At 40.3% G+C, this 13880-nt stretch overlaps 1 protein-coding gene across 3 annotated transcripts; it reads left to right on the forward strand.

Annotated features, from left to right (window-relative positions):
• Positions 1–2063: 2063 nt before the first annotated feature.
• LOC129584841 (adhesion G protein-coupled receptor L3-like) lies at positions 2064–12208 on the forward strand. Of its 3 annotated transcripts, XM_055477178.1 has the most exons (17): positions 2064–2887; positions 3281–3565; positions 3840–4139; positions 5299–5382; positions 5545–6822; positions 7088–7495; positions 7558–7689; positions 7830–8070; positions 8585–8868; positions 8954–9089; positions 9209–9311; positions 9501–9721; positions 9857–10012; positions 10087–10216; positions 10411–10572; positions 10871–11122; positions 11198–12207. In XM_055477178.1, exons 1-17 carry the CDS (start codon positions 2791–2793, stop codon positions 11231–11233), a joined length of 4305 nt encoding a protein of 1434 aa, XP_055333153.1. In that variant the 5' UTR covers positions 2064–2790; the 3' UTR covers positions 11234–12207. The 3 variants fall into 3 exon arrangements, with proteins under 3 accessions (XP_055333153.1, XP_055333152.1, XP_055333154.1); XM_055477177.1 differs by having other exon boundaries at positions 10871–12206; XM_055477179.1 differs by lacking the exon at positions 5299–5382 and having other exon boundaries at positions 10871–12208.
• The last annotated feature ends 1672 nt before the right edge of the window (positions 12209–13880 follow it).

Genomic DNA, 13880 nt, shown 5'->3' on the forward strand with positions numbered 1-13880 from the left:
TGACCAAGATATTCCGTAATCCGTACGTTTAGCTTTTGCCTCGCCGGTTTCTTGTCGGTTTCTTCTTTCTGTTTCCGTGATTAGCGGAGCAGCTCCCGGGCCGAATGTTCGAACAGTTTCGGATCCCAATGGATAAAAATGATAGCCCTGGGCGGTATTCTCACATCTGGTCACCTTATCCTGTTCAGCCTGTACACGGATGTCCGCTGCGCCCGCTCGCGCAAATGGGTGTTGACATCGTGTCGTCGCGATGTTGTCGCGATAAGGCCATAGTAGCAATATATGGTGTGGAGTACCGAAAATCTAGTTTTATAATAAAACTAGATAATAATAATAAAAACAAACTAAAAACTAGATAAATAATAAATCTAGTTTTATAATAAATTTATTATAAATTTATTTATTATAAATTTTTTTATTATAAATTTAAAGCAGTTGTTTTATTTCCTCAGACAGCATGTATGCTGACTTAGCGCACCGCGAAGTTTCAATTTGTTTATTGTTTTCCGTGATGCATTCTGTAGTGAATAATTATAGAAACTAGATACTGTATACTAGCATACAACTTATACGAGTATTCTGTCTGTAGATTCTGTAACTCTATACAACAACCATTATTTCGCATGACCTGCACCATCGAAATACACACTGGTCGCGCCAAGTTGGTGGTTTCCCTTAAAGCTTCATAAAATTTCCTGTAACCACGTGGTTACAAGAAATTTTATGAAGCTTTAAGGGAAACCACCAACTTGGCGCGAAGTTAAATGTTAAAGTTAAATGTTAAAGTCATGTAGAAGTTAAATGAATCTTAATTTATTAACCAGTGCACTGGTTAATAAATTAAGATAAATCGGATAAATAAAACTTTTATTTATCCGACTTCATCGCTATTGGTTTATACCGCTTTATACTTCTAGCCTATGTGATGGATGCCGAATGTACAACTTAGTATTGGCACTCTAAGTGTATAGTGTATGTATACTGTATAATTGTATATATATCTGTTCCTGCAGACGTCAGCTGTATTAGGGAATCCCGTCTGGGCATTTCTGGATAGAGAGAGATTCATTTTGTACTACAGTACGCTGTTTAGCTCGTGGATATTTTCATTCAAGCTTCCAAAACCCATTCGGAACGAATGGAAGCATCCTGCGAACCCGCCACGCTCTCTATGATCGTATATTAAGTATTTATATTTTCGCAGTTGCTAATAAATATCCAAGGTCACGCAGTTTTGTTGACATTCTCTAGTGCTGATCGAACAAACTCCAAAGACTACTCTAGAGCAGTGGGCGAAGAGCCTTTAAATTTACTTATTAACTATACGTTGCTTCAATATGTTGAAATTTGGCGCGGATATTTCTGTACGTTAACAACAAAAACTAGAAAAAATTATTAATTCCTATATTTTGCCAGACAGACAACGACCGGTATCTACTGAAAAGTAAAAACCGCACGGTAATCATAATCCATTACAGTAGCACAGCCATTAATTTAAGGTGTGCCTAACCGTAAGAAAAAGTCAGTACTTTGTAAATTTGTGAATCAGATCCAAGTTTTTTGTAGCACAAGACTATGAGAACTATATTATTATACCGCGAGCCACGTGGTGTCGTACAAAGACCATACGCAAACACACACACACAACTTATAGGGTAATTATGCTTTAAGAGACCACTGTCTCTTTACCGTTAGCTACAAATATCGTACGATTCATCATGGCTCTGGCTGTACCAAACCGGAAATGAACAATCCAAATCCGGCTCAAATTAGTGAATCGTCAACAGTTGTGCAAGCTCCAGTTCTAACCCGCTACAAAGCGACAAGACTAATGGAAAACATTAGTGTCAGGATTTTAAAGTAGTAACAATCTTCAGTAATTATTGCAATAATGCACTGCGTTGTTGTGTCGCTCCTGTGAAATATGTAGATGGAGTTAGCCCCTCCCAAACCTCCTGTTAGGTCGGTATTCAGCCCGCCTCTGCTTGCGTAAACCTTCCTTATATAAATATTAAAGCTATAGGTAATGCTCGTACAGCCGGTACAGGTGATACTGTAGGTGCTGTTACAATAAAGATAAATCTGCAGCACGATCTAGACGAATTACACGCACCGGTCCGGTATTGTCCGGTGTGAGAGTTTGATCTGTTTCGTATTAAAAAAAACGCGACGATGACGATGAGTGGAATTATGTGCATGTACTTATTTATGACTAGAGTGCATTAACGTTTCGCACTTCCTTAAACTGGCGACGTGCGCTTTCATGCGACCACCTTTGAGAAAACAGCGTTACAGCATTGAAAAGCGAGAGTAGAATCGATCAACTACTTTATCGAAAACATGATTCCATGAATTTTCTGCAGTGCATTTTCCTCAGCATCACTTCCGTCTTTGGTTCCAGTACGATTTTGGCGCTTATGGAACCCTTGTCATTGTCGAAAGTGTGCCGCGTTGTATATGTCTTGCCGATGCCTGTGAACATATCGCCTGGATAGTGCACCACGATGGAAATCGGTTATGCTATCTGCAAGTGTAATTCATTCCGAATCAATTGTTGATTTTTTTATTCCTTCCGGGTTATTTCACTTTGAATCTAAAAAAGGTCTGGAGGAGCGATCTGTAGCAATGTGTATCAGCGATCGCGAAATGTACTACGTCGCAGATTTTGTTGTTACCGTACGCGTTAAATGCTCAACTCATTGCGCACACGGAAGTTACCGGATCAATTGAATAACTTCCGTTGAAAGTGGTTTTTTGCAATTTTGAAAATCAAAAATTCTTATTTTTATTATGCTGAGCATCGGATTTTTTCTAAATAAACCAGCGATGAGGATTATCCTTTGGACATTGTTTACTACGCTAAGCATCGTCAATGTTGCAACCTCCGGTACGTTATGCACATAAACCTTAATTTTAATGTCGAAGTAGTAAGAAATACAAATTTTGTATGGGTACGTTCGTAGCTTGGCATATTAGCCTAGCAAGCCACCAGCGCTGTTCCAGCACAATTTTGTGTGAATATTATAAATGAGGTTAAAATTATAGATTCACGGCTTAAAACAGCAGTTTTTATATCAGTTTGCTATTAAGCGCAGTTTAGCGAGCCGAGCTACACTAAATATGGTTTTATTTTAGCAGACAAAGGCAGCAGCTTCTGCAAAAGCAGAAGTATTCAAAGTCGTAGCGCTTTTTACTTAAAAGTAATACATGTTGTAGTGACATTAGACGTATGTCAAATTACAAGCGCTATTTATTAAATCAACGACGTCCTGTATTGTAGGACAATTAGTTTCCGGTGGTAGTTCAAACTTTTCCTGTCCTACAAACTTCTGTCAAAATGGCGGCATATGTTATGGCACTAACGACGACAGCAGCGCGATGCCTGAATACTGTCCCGATGGATCCATTCTTTTTGCGCATGGATGCTATAAAGTACATCGTGAAAAAAAGAATTGGTCACAAGCCGCCGACTATTGTGCACGGTCTAACGAATCGCTGGTCACCGCGCATGATATCACCGAAAGACTGTTTTTGGAAAACTTCGCCCGAGGGCAAGACCTCCCAGGTATGTTTTGTAGAAAACCTAAGCCAAATCCCCCAAAAGGTCAGGTACACAGAAAGAAAACAGGAAGATCAATACTAACTTCCGGAAATTAATTTTTTGCAGTAATGCAATTATAATTACAGCTCCCGTGTTTGATTTTTACATGGGCTGCTTAATATTTTTTGAGCTACAGAAATTTTATTTTTTGAACACTTATAAGTTATAACGACGCTATCGCCATTGATTCGAGACTGCAGCACGTAGCGATGAATTATTTTTGGTTGGATAATTACAGGACGACCGCATGTCTGGAGTGGTGGCATTGCCAATCAAAGTGCCGTATTTATTTGGGCTGATAGCGGTGAACATGTGAATTTAACGATATTTGACATGAAAATGACACGGTATCCCCGCCAAACCTTCACACCGGGGAACATGACGAGAAGGATAAAAAGCAGCCTTCTACCAGCCCGTGACCAACGTATATTGTGCTTGGCACTTGACGGAAGCGCCAATTATACATCCTGGATCATGACGTCGTGTACTGAGGCTAATTTCCCATTTATCTGCCGACGAAAAGCCGAGCGCTGGCCAGGTATGTTATTACTGTCAATTCATGGCGGATTTTCTAACATATAAAGTCGATAATTAACTGACAGGAACTTTTCTTCGGGATCATATTAATTGCCTGTTTCTTAAAATTGCTCGGCGGCAGCAATAAAATGTCAAAGGCACAGCAATAAATCATTAACTCATTGGCGTAAATTGGTTTTTTAAAATAGCTGCGAAACGTAAATGGGGGATCATTGGCATCTGACAGCATCTTCCATTCAACAAAAGAAATGAATGGGAAGTCAATTTCCTCAAACGCTCATTCATTCCCATTTTCAAGGGTATATAACACCGCCACCGAACCCAACCGTAACGCCAGCCATCAAAAGCCGGCTTTACAGTGGATGCGGTGGTGCTCAAAGTAATTTAAATTAAAGAAATCTCAACCAGCCCATCCATCCATCGTGCTCCGAGATTTAATGTTGAATTTTAAAGTTTACTATTGAACTTATGACACTGGTTACAGGGGTTGAATTTTTCATCATTTTAACTAAGAAACACTTTAGAATGGTCAAAACTGAGTTTTGAGTCGATATCGCAGGATCTCCACATTCGCGAACGGTAAAAGCCAAAATAGGGGTAACCTTAACCGGTTAACCGAATCAGTCAGCAAAGATGCAAAAACATCTTTATTGAAAACGTAACGTCTGTGTTGCCGAAATTAATGTTCTTGAAAACTGACTCACTAAGCAGTTGGTCCGAAGTGGTCTGCCAAAATAAACATTTGTATCATTTATGTGTCATACGCGGCAGGTAACTACTACAGTAGTAGTTCGTCCCACGCATTAATGACTATATACATATAACAAGCATTAGTGACTATAGCGAGCTGCTTGCGATAAATTAAATACATCGTTCCATTATTTTCAAAAAATAACCATCGCAACGGTTTGCTGGTATAAATATAATAAATCTAATACTTACTTAAATAATCATCCCATGCTTTTAAAAAATGAACTTCTTTTTCTGCATCGGTTGCTATACGGAAACCAACAACGGAATAATTTCAAACGTATGATGCGTATGCCGGCATTTCCTTTACTTGCATATTTTAGTACATAAAATGGTACATAATAATTAATTAATTCTTCTGTTAAAAACTGCTAAGTATTTTATTGGGGCTGTGATTGTTTGCATTACAGACCTCTTGGGCACTTTCCCCCATCAATGCCAATGTGGTCTAGAATTTGAAGGGCTGGAGTGTGAAAAGAAACTCGACACCGGTGGTAAGTTGTGTGTTAGATAAATACGACCCATGTTATTCATCATTTTTGGCAGATCAGTTCCTGGTTGATTACGTGTACGTAGGGTGTGAAGCACACGTGCATTATGTGATACAAATATGTCTGCGTAAAATAACATTACATTAAAATGATACTGCATTGCAGTGGTGAGCTATGGCTACGGTTTAAAATGTGCTGACGACGTGGCGGCCCTCTCCTGTCCCTCGGAGCCGCAGGATCTGCGCATTGAGATCGAGTACGCCATGTACGGTGTCATTGTTAATCAGCGTGCGGTGTGTACAGCGCACAGCACCGGCGAAATGGCCGTGTTCGATCCCCAGTGTTCCCTGCCGGCCGTTAAATATTTACGAGAAAACTGTCAAGGCCGCAAGGATTGCATTGTCAAAATGTCGGCAGCGGATTTCCGTGTAGATCCCTGCCCGGCCACACCCAAACAGCTACAGTACCGGTATCGCTGTGTGGACAAAACGCACAGTTGTGGTGCCAATCAGTTTTACGTGAACAATGCCTGCTACGAAGTATACAATACGAATAATAAAGCCACGTGGAATGAAGCACGCTCGTACTGTCAGGTGTACGGTGGGCAGTTGCCGGTGGTGACTGCCGCCGAGGCGGAAGGCATAATGCGGGAAGCGGTGGTCACGGATCGTACCGGATACGGACAGAAATCACGTTTCAATGGGGAGAAGAGAGTGAATCTGTGGCTGATTTACCGCGAAGCCGGCGAGTCAGCCGATCAGCTGGGTAACTTGTCAGAGGCGGTAAATAATCAATCTCTGGGGAAATACACCGACCGCTCACGGGATAAGTGTGCGGCTTATAATGTCAAGCTGGGCCGCTCGCTGGAGAAAAGCGAGGTGGCGTGGAGTTCTGTCAACTGCAACCGGAAGCTGGGATGGATTTGTAAATTTCCCACATTCTCACTGGCGGAAAGCATACCACTTACCGGTGAGAATGTGTCGGTGCATTCGCGCTCCGTGGCGCAAACAAATTATCCAAAATCGGCATTTCCGGGGAATTTTATGAGTACCGTGGTTCCACCGTTGAATCTGACGTTTCCCACCATAACGCCTATTCCGCAAATCCCTTGGTTTACCAATGTGTTGACGTTTCCCACCATGCATCCGCCCAGTGACCGGATTACCGCGTTCACGGTGGTCAACAATGGTCAGGAAGAGACCGGGTTACAGTTTGCGACCACACCGGCGCCGGTCCCCGACAGCAGTATGTGTGAATCGCGATTAATTAAAGATCATGTCTGGGGGAAAACCGAGCCGGGGTTCGTTATCCAGCCCTGCAGCGACCCGAAACCTTCCAGTCGAATAAGTATATCTTTGATTGAAAACGTCCGACACGTTGTGCAAATGTACGCATCCGATCAGTCGAGCCAATTTGACAAGAACGTCGAAAATTATCCTTACGGTAAGGAATTCTGTCAGCCATCCTTTCGTAAATTAATAAAAACTCTGGTATCAAGTTATGCGTTAAATGGCGGTAAAAGTCGTATTGTAATTTTTTTTAGTTTGGTGGCTTTAAAAAACCATAAATAGCAAATAATATTTAAGCTAAAAAGTGCGTAATTGTACTGGTTTTATTTTTACACAATTACATACTAATCTGAAATTATTTTCGTATAACACGCTGTGAAAACTGTCCATAAACTGAAACTGTCCACCTTCTTGAAAAGGTTTTTCATTTTGGATGTGCACGAAAAAAGATAACGAGTCGAAACCGCGATACTATCCAGAAAGCGGTCCTGTTGATGACCTTTGCACGGCAGCAGCTACACCTGCGATTACAGTAACAACATTAATGACGACAACCGACGAGCCGGTGGCGGTGCTAAAGGCAACAGCACAGCAGTTTGCCAATTACACATCATCCGGCAGTATGAACGGTTCTGAAATACTCGAAGCGTGTAATTTTCTCCAAGGACTCTTATCAGAAAAGCAACGCCAGAGCAAAGCGGCAGCGCGCACTATGGATTTTGATCAAACGTTCGCTACAACGGAGGAATTCGTCAACGTCGTCTCACAGAGTGTCAGCAATATGCTGGCAGATAACCATAAACGTGGTTGGATTGAATTAGACGACGGTATAATTCAAAAAGTAGGCATGGTTTATCAAGATTTTTATTTACCAGTTTTGCTTGCACAGACCAAAGATCGGACGCTGCGACCAGCCTTATGAAGGCCGCGGAGGATTCCACATTTCTTTTAGCTAATATTAGCCCAGAACAAATTCGGAATACATCAAGCTTTCAAAAGCGCTTACAGTATGAAAATATTGGTATGCGACCTTGGCATATTTTGGTGCAATTGCATTGTAACAGCCGAACAAACGCAGCATACATACAACCTATAATTACTGTGTGTTAAAAACGGTATTGTCAAACCGAAACAATATAACGTTATGTATGCAATTTACAGACATTCAGGTGGTTGTGCTACCAGCCCAAACTATAGATGCTCCGATGACCTTTACCTCTGTTTCCGCGGATCCAAATTCGTCTAACGAGATTTCCGACCAAAGTGACGCATTGTTCGACGTTATAGAACTTCCTCCGTCGATTAAAAACTTCAGTGACAAACAAGGAAATGTTCGAGTTTCCTTCATACAGTACAGTCTGACACTGTCTGCCCTACTCGCTCCACAAAACAATACTCTTAAGTAAGCCGTATTTTTATTTGTTTAAGCTGCGCAGAGAAATACACAGGTCAATTAACAATTAATCAGCTTTAGATGCACTAGACGGCGTAAATTTGATAGAATAGTTACGCATTTTATTTAAAAATCCTAAAATCGATTAATAACACCAAGAAAAAAGAAGCGTACGACCGTACATTATAAAACCAGGTAAAATTTACAGAAATGGTAAATTAAATGAAAAAACATTCGCAACTAAGACTTTGAAAGTAACATAAACCATAGAGAGAATAAACATACGCCGCTTCGCTTTGCTCCGCTCTGTATGAGAGCGGAGCAAAGCGAAGCGGCGTATGTTTATTCTCTCTATGCATAAACCTGGCGGTCATAGATTTTAATTTACATCAGAAAATTATTTTATTTTAATAAATGGAAGAGATTGCTCTTCCGGAATGAATCAGATACAATTTTGTTTTTTTTGTTGCAAAACTTTTTGTCTACGTTTGGTAACGTAGATTAATTTCACCGGTTGTTGCAGTGCGACAAACTCCACAACCGGACAATTAATTGTCAACTCCAAAGTTTTATCAGCAACTGTGCTGGACAGCAACAATCAACGGCAGTCGGTCAGTCTGGATGAAGAAACCGTAACTCTGACATTTAAAAACACATTTACGAATGGTTCCGCTGCAACCTGCGTATTTTGGAATATGCGTGATCCAACCAACTCCTTCTGGGATGTCACCGGATGTTCATTAGTCGACCATTTGTCCAATTCCACGCACACCGTTTGCCGATGCTCTCATCTGACAAATTTTGCAGGTACGTCACTGTTTAAGCTCCTTGCCCATTCGCCTACATATATTGCAAATACTGAATAAATTGCCTAACGAATTATAATTGTTAGTATTAATGGACATTAATGGAGCCTTGGCGACACTTGGAAAAAAGGATCGTCTGGCACTGAACATCATTTCCTATATTGGATGCATTATCTCCATTGTCTGTCTTATTCTCTGCCTCATTATCTTCACGTTTTTCCGGTATGTTCTGCGTATAAACGTGTTTATAGGAGGTCGCATGATGTGGAAAGTGCTTACTTCTTGTAACAACACGGACTGCTGTAAATGGATTTTCTCAACAATGATGCGGTTCTTTTCAGGTCATTGTGGTGTGATCGTGTGACCATACACCGTAATTTAACGTTCTGCTTACTGATCGCACAGTTTGTTTTTGTTCTGGGCGTGGATCGGGTTCACAATCAGGTACTGCACAACTGCAAACAAAAATATTTAACAAAAATCTAGCAATTTTTCACCATTGGAATTTAGTGCAATATACAGTTACTCGTAACCGCGTAAATTAAATTTCAAACAAACCATGCGAATATCGACCATGCGACCATGCGTAAATTTGACAGTTGAGACAAACGCACAGCTGACCTTTTATTTCAGATTGGGTGTGCCATCACCGCTGGGATTTTGCATTACACACTGTTGGCGGCATTTGCGTGGATGTTGTTGGAAGGGCTGCAGCTGTACATGATGCTTGTGCAAGTTTTCGAGGCGGAAGAATCCCGAAAAGTCTGGTATTATGCGTTCGGTTATGGACTTCCAGGAATTATTGTTTCTGTTGCGGCCGGCATTCGACCGGATCACTATGGAACGGATAAATAGTAAACGCAGTCTTCGTTTTCTTAAAATTAATTCTTCTGCTTTTTATTTCATGTTTAAATTTTCCATTTTATTAGCGACAATTAATTAGGAAGCGATAACCAGTTTACGTCCAGCCTGAATTGTTTTTTTTTAAGCTGCTGGTTGCTGCCGAATGACGGGTTCGTGTGGAGTTTTGCCGGTCCTGTGCTGGCAATAGTTTGCGTGAATACGGTTTTCCTAGTCATTGCGTTGCTTACGGTTTTCCGTGTGCGGAATCCAGTGCGAAAACAGAACAATCTTGAAAAAATGAAGTAAGGAACCACAAGTATTCAGATTCGTTGGTTCTAAAAGTGTCTTGATTTAACAAACCTTGTTATGTTTCCAGAGGATGGTTGCGAGGATCGGTCATGTTGCTCTGCTTGTTGGGAACAACATGGTTATTTGGATTTTTATACATCAGTCACGCTTCAACCTTAGTTTTTGCTTATTTGTTCACTATATGCAACAGTCTCCAGGTAAACGGACAAATCCTGCAAACTGTCCTAATCCAACTGCTCAGTTAGGCTAGTTAAAAATTGTGTGAACTATCCACTCAAACCAATCTTTTCGCGTAATGAGAACTATACTGTCCTGTCACGCATATCAATGGTTATGTTGATGAAACGTATTTTGCGCATTTCTTAAAATATTTGTATGTGCGTTTTTACAGGGGTTTTTCATTTTCGTTTTTCACTGTGTGATGAACGAGAAGGTTTTTGGCACGGTGCAAAGATATATCCGGCGTTGTTCATGGTGTCCACAATGGTGCAAAGATTGTATCGGAACACCGAAATCTTCTAAATCATCATCCGGAAAAGAAAGCAGCTCTCAAGTAAGCACAACCGGCATAACGCATCGTTTTGTTGTTTATAAAGTCACTTGTTTAGCAAGCAAAACAATTAAATTTTTCCGCTGAAGCGCTAATATTTTATTACTTAAGCGCGAAAGTGACGCAGAAAATCTGCTATTCCCTATAAAAGATAACTATTAATTTCAAAACCAAGTGTTAATCAATGCAGTAAAACCGTATTACAGAGCTCACGTATGTTAGATGTACTCGTATTTTGTACATCATAGTTGAATGGTGAAGGCAGTCTGATTTTAATACTATAAAAACCATTAATTTTTAGTCCCATCAAGGCAGTATGGTTTGGAATTTTTTGAAGCTGCGCCGACTTTCCCATGAATCGAGCATCTCATCCCAGTCGGCGATAGCCAAACAGCTATCGACGGAAAGCGATTACCTTAGTAAATCATCTTCCTTTAAAAGCAACAAAAGCCGACGGGGCCAGCGTCCACCCATAAACCACCACAACGGTCTGAACAATATTTCCGACATGACCACGGAAATCGCACTGAAGAAACCGGGGCGAGCCCGAACAGTGAGTGACGATCTGGCTGATGTGGAACGCTCGGTGATAAAAGTCGGTTTTTCTAATCCCGCATTTTCTCACCAGGAATACAACGCCAACTCCGGTGGTACTCGCGTTTAATTTGCGCTTTGTTGTGATTAAAACTTTTATGTTTTTATTAGGGCTTCGTTTCGCTTTTTTAGATATGTACAGCTCTTTCGTTTATATTTTGATCTGAATGGAAAAAAGTGCATGATACCGGAAAATTTAGTAATTTAATAGGTACATTCCATCGCGTGATCATTTTCTATTTGATAAACCTAATTTACGCATGCTGGCTTTTGCGTTATTTGTTCTGAAAGGTTTACAAAAGGTTGCGTTACAAGCCAATGTTGCTTTGCACTTACTCTGAATTTTTTTGTTACCGAAAAAAGCGTATGTGTACGTTTAAGCCATAAATCGTCGACATGGCTCTAAGCGCTGCTGTGTATACTTATTTCATCCTTAAAATAACTAGGAGGGATGCGTCTGCATGGTTATAAAATTGGCCTTGCACGGCTGTCACAATTATGAATTCTTTTGTCATGGTTTTCCAGCGAACGTTACCAGTTTTCCTGGTTTCGGCACATAAATTGTTTTTTTATGCCTTGCTAATTTGCATTCAATAATTATTTTTGCAAAGCAAAACCACTGGAATGCTTGATTTCACCAGAATTCGTAATCGACGGACGCACGATGGATGAATTTTGGTACATCAATGGACGAAGAGAGTACTGTTTTGTCAAATACGTTTGGGGTATTGGAGGAGTACCGTTTTCTTAAAATAACAAAAATCCAAGTAAAATCTCGCCAGGTGCAAAAGAAATAACATTCTGTTCAAATCACAGTAAATCTAATAATCAGGTATACTCGGTTGCTAGCGTTTAGCGTGTCAGTATTCAGATTGTAGTAGTTGCTGATGTAAATATTAATACAATTAATATGCAAGATTGTAAAATTAACAAGTAATTTCCACTGTTCCAGTCTAAGTTCTCTGCTTACAATAATTAAGTACCAACTGCCGCTGGTAATATTGGCGTATTTTGCATTGTGGTTGCTAGTAAAGTATGTATGGCAGTACATTGCCACCATTTTCTGTTTAACTTTAATGGGTATTTATGTTTGCCGATTTTAAATTTGTCGCTCCACATCACTTGAATAAAATTTACGATGGCGGGAAAAACAATTGTGATTTATACAATTTAGCTTATCCACACGCTATTTGACTTTACATCTATTGTCAGATTTTAAGAAAGGTCAGTATCTAAGACACACTACTGATGTGATGTGGCACACTGCTGATGTACTACGTGACCGTAAATTAAGCAATTAATAAGCCTAAAAATGCGTGAATGCACAATCGAGCTCAAAAGTGGTAATCAATGGACAGAAAGTAACAAAGATGCACAAGGATTATAATCCGGCATATACTGTATGACAATATGGTTAGCGCACCTAACGGCCGAGTTAGACGATCCATAATCATATCCGCACAACTGAAATACCACATGGTGCAGCGCGAAGTTTCTAACCGTAACTTAATTCTCGAAAAATCCATTTTTACCTTGTTCGTTCAAACACATGCAGGTTTCGTGTTGCATGCGCGGTCAAAGCATCAAGGTGAATCCTTGCTGTTCGTAGCCTCGCTGCGGTAACTTACAACGCTACGCCGCAAGACTGCCAATCCCAACGCCGTAAGTAAAACGGATCAGATTTCACCACTTTGTACACAAATCGGCAGATCTTAAGGGTAAAAACTTACGTGATCAGAAAGTAAACACAATTCAATGATAATTACTTATGCAAAAATTTGTGTTTTCGGACAAATTTCTGCCAAATTCGACTGTTCAGATGGCGTAAGTCGCTCTTGAGCTTTTGGATTACCGCCACGCGTTGCGGCTAAACGTAATGCGATACAGTACAGACGTAACGGCTAGCACCGGTATGCCAAGCTAGCAGTTAACGAGTCACAAAACATACTTTTTTCTTCCGAATGTATCTTTTTGCTTGGGTGAACTTATTTACAGTTAAAGATGTTATAGTTAAAAAAGTTTTAAGCTTTTGTTGTAATAATCAGCAACATACTATTGAATTGCGCGTTTTTGTACTTACATCACGCCCGGGTTGACTTTCCAACTTGTTATAACACAGCTATTTCAAATGATTTCAAAGGTCACCAACATTGATGAGTGCAATTTAATATCTAACTACGCTATTTGCGCGAAATTTAGCTATCTATAAAATTAATATTATGCATACAACCAAGAAAGTAACTTGACCAGTGTATGCATTTTCAGTATTCAAGAAGTACTTTGTAAATGATTTTCGGTAACGTTTGTTATAATCAGTCACAGGCAGCAAAAACAGATTTTTCATTGTGTGGTTTCTGGACAGATCTTCGTACTGCCGATCGCTGTATTCTTACTCCAGAATTTCGCAAACATCAAACCGCACCGAGTACGTAGGAATCTGAAACAGTTTCTATTTGCTAAAATAATACAACACATTAGCAAAAATTACCATAGTGTGATACAGAGATGCGCTTACTTGTTGATCCTGCTCACATTATGCGCTGTACAGTTCGTTGCCAGCGATCCGCAGAAACTCGTTTTCGTGTCGCCTACTCATGCTGCTGAACTGGCTTCAAACCCGCTGACCACATCACAAAGTCCCACAGCTCCGCCGCCGATTTCCAACTACCAAAACATGCACGCAATTTTTTCCAGCACGGTATAACGGCGTAGGAAAG

The sequence above is a fragment of the Paramacrobiotus metropolitanus genome, unplaced genomic scaffold (assembly GCF_019649055.1).
Source record: "Paramacrobiotus metropolitanus isolate TYO unplaced genomic scaffold, Prichtersi_v1.0 Parri_scaffold0000015, whole genome shotgun sequence".
NCBI lineage: Eukaryota > Metazoa > Tardigrada > Eutardigrada > Parachela > Macrobiotidae > Paramacrobiotus > Paramacrobiotus metropolitanus.

Bases quoted from the DNA above. Each gene is read 5' to 3' on its own strand.
- LOC129584841 (XM_055477177.1), top strand. From the start codon at position 2,791: ATGCTGAGCATCGGATTTTTTCTAAATAAACCAGCGATGAGGATTATC. The intron at 5,383-5,544 runs GTAAGTTGTGTG...ACTGCATTGCAG, and splicing joins AAAGAAACTCGACACCGGTG to TGGTGAGCTATGGCTACGGT. The intron at 10,013-10,086 runs GTAAGGAACCAC...TTATGTTTCCAG, and splicing joins AACAATCTTGAAAAAATGAA to AGGATGGTTGCGAGGATCGG.